The 1,670-nt window shown below is 63.9% G+C and overlaps 1 protein-coding gene across 1 annotated transcript in view; it reads right to left on the reverse strand.

The window, feature by feature from the left end:
- The window catches only part of MLXIPL (MLX interacting protein-like), a 28,855-nt gene that overhangs the window by 4,807 nt on the left and 22,378 nt on the right, over positions 1-1,670 (reverse strand). Inside the window, exon 12 of the mRNA XM_010000204.1 lies at positions 8-103. Coding sequence (XP_009998506.1) covers positions 8-103 — 96 coding nt within the window. The remainder of the gene's footprint in view (positions 1-7; positions 104-1,670) is intronic.

Here is a 1,670-nt window from a genome sequence, read left to right on the forward strand (position 1 = left end):
CCCCCACCACCAAAAAGGGGCTCAGCCATGGACACGAAGCAGGGTGGCTCCTGGTAGCCCAGTTGTGTCTGCGATGGTGGTGGCCGGTGGCCGGTGAGAATGTCTGCAAGGCCAAGTGGAAACAGTGAGAGGCATGAAGGGACCTTCCTGGAGAGGGGTGACAAGAGCTGTGGGGCATGCTGGGGGGAGCCAGACCCCATCATTGGCACTGCTGGAGACCTGCCAGTCCCACCTTCACCTTGTGGGGCCAGGGCAGCTCCCAGCTCCGCCAGCAGCTTTGGCACCCGGGTGGTGAAACTGAAATGTGGAGGGAACACGCAGCCCTGCCACATGCATGGGGACAGGAAAACCCACCTGGAGTGCCACCCAAGGGTGGGGACCCCCATCCCTGATACCCAGCTGGGCACTGTGTGCTCCAGCACTGCTCCCAGGAGAAAGTGTGGCCATCCTGCTCCTCCTGAAACAGCCCTGGGCAGCGGCAGGCAGCAGGACATGGGAACTGAGGGGCAGCCATGGCAGAGGGGCTCAGAAGAGCAGATCACAGTGTCCCTGAGCCATGGGGGACAGTCCCCTGGGGCCGTGGCTGGTGCTTGTCTGCCTGCCCTGGCACAGCTGTGCGTGCAGCCTGTGGCTAACCACATCCCATGGCCTTCCCGAAACCAGCCCCGTGACCCTGCCGCGACTCCCTCTCCCTTCCTCTCCCTTTCCCACAGCCCTGCTCCTTCCGCCAGCCCCGACACCACGGTGAAAGGGCTGGCCTGGCTCTGAGGGCAGAGAAATGCCTGTGACACGGGGTCCTGGGGCACATCAGCCCCACGCACACCTGGCTGGGTGCTGGCACCACCCTGGCTCAGACATCAGCAGCAGGAAGGTTTTCCCTGGATGAGGAGAGCAGGGTGGGCATGGGGCTGCTGGATGCTGCTCACAGCAGCAGGGCTGGCTGGGCTTGCAGGCAGCTGCCTGGCAATCCCTGGCACTGGCTCTGTGCCCCAGCAGAGCCTGGGGGACACAGGCCCTCATGTCCCCTTTGGGGAGCTCCCATCCTGCTGTGCCCATGGCTGCCCCCCAGCCCTGAGCTGCCAGCAGAGCCCGGCCAAGCCTGGTGTCTGCAGCCAGGCCACGAGCACCAGTGGAGCTGCAAAGGCTCTGCTCTCCCTCCAGGCTCTGGCACAGGCTGCTGTCCCAGGGTGCTCTGTTTATGGTCCCAATCAGTGGTCTGAGACCCTCTTGAATCTCAGAGGAGCAAACATGCCAGCAGAGAGGGATTCCAACAGTGCCATGTGCTGCCAGCTGAGGGTAACACTGGTGTGAGCCAGGGCAGTAGCACTGCTGGGCTGCCCTGCTCAGCCCTCAGGCTGCCCCATCCCCTCACCAGGGACACGGGGAGTGCCTGGGTGCCTGGCAGAGCCACCCTGCCCCTCCCCTGCCTCGCACTCGATGTGGGCCATGCTGCTGCCAGACAGGGACTCAGCCTCCCTCGGGCACAGCACCAGCTCCACATTGCCCTGTCCCTCCACTGTCCTGTGCCAGGATGTCCCCTGCCACCAGCACTGAAGCTCTGTGGGTATTTATAGGCATTTCTGGTGCCCAGCTCTGCAGATTCGATTCCTCTTGTGCCTCTCACTGCACAGCAGGGATGGATGGGGGATGCTGCCCAGCACGGCTGCTCC

This window comes from Chaetura pelagica, unplaced genomic scaffold (genome assembly GCF_000747805.2).
Source record: "Chaetura pelagica isolate M959 unplaced genomic scaffold, ChaPel_1.0 scaffold516, whole genome shotgun sequence".
In the NCBI taxonomy this organism is placed as follows: Eukaryota; Metazoa; Chordata; class Aves; order Apodiformes; family Apodidae; genus Chaetura; species Chaetura pelagica.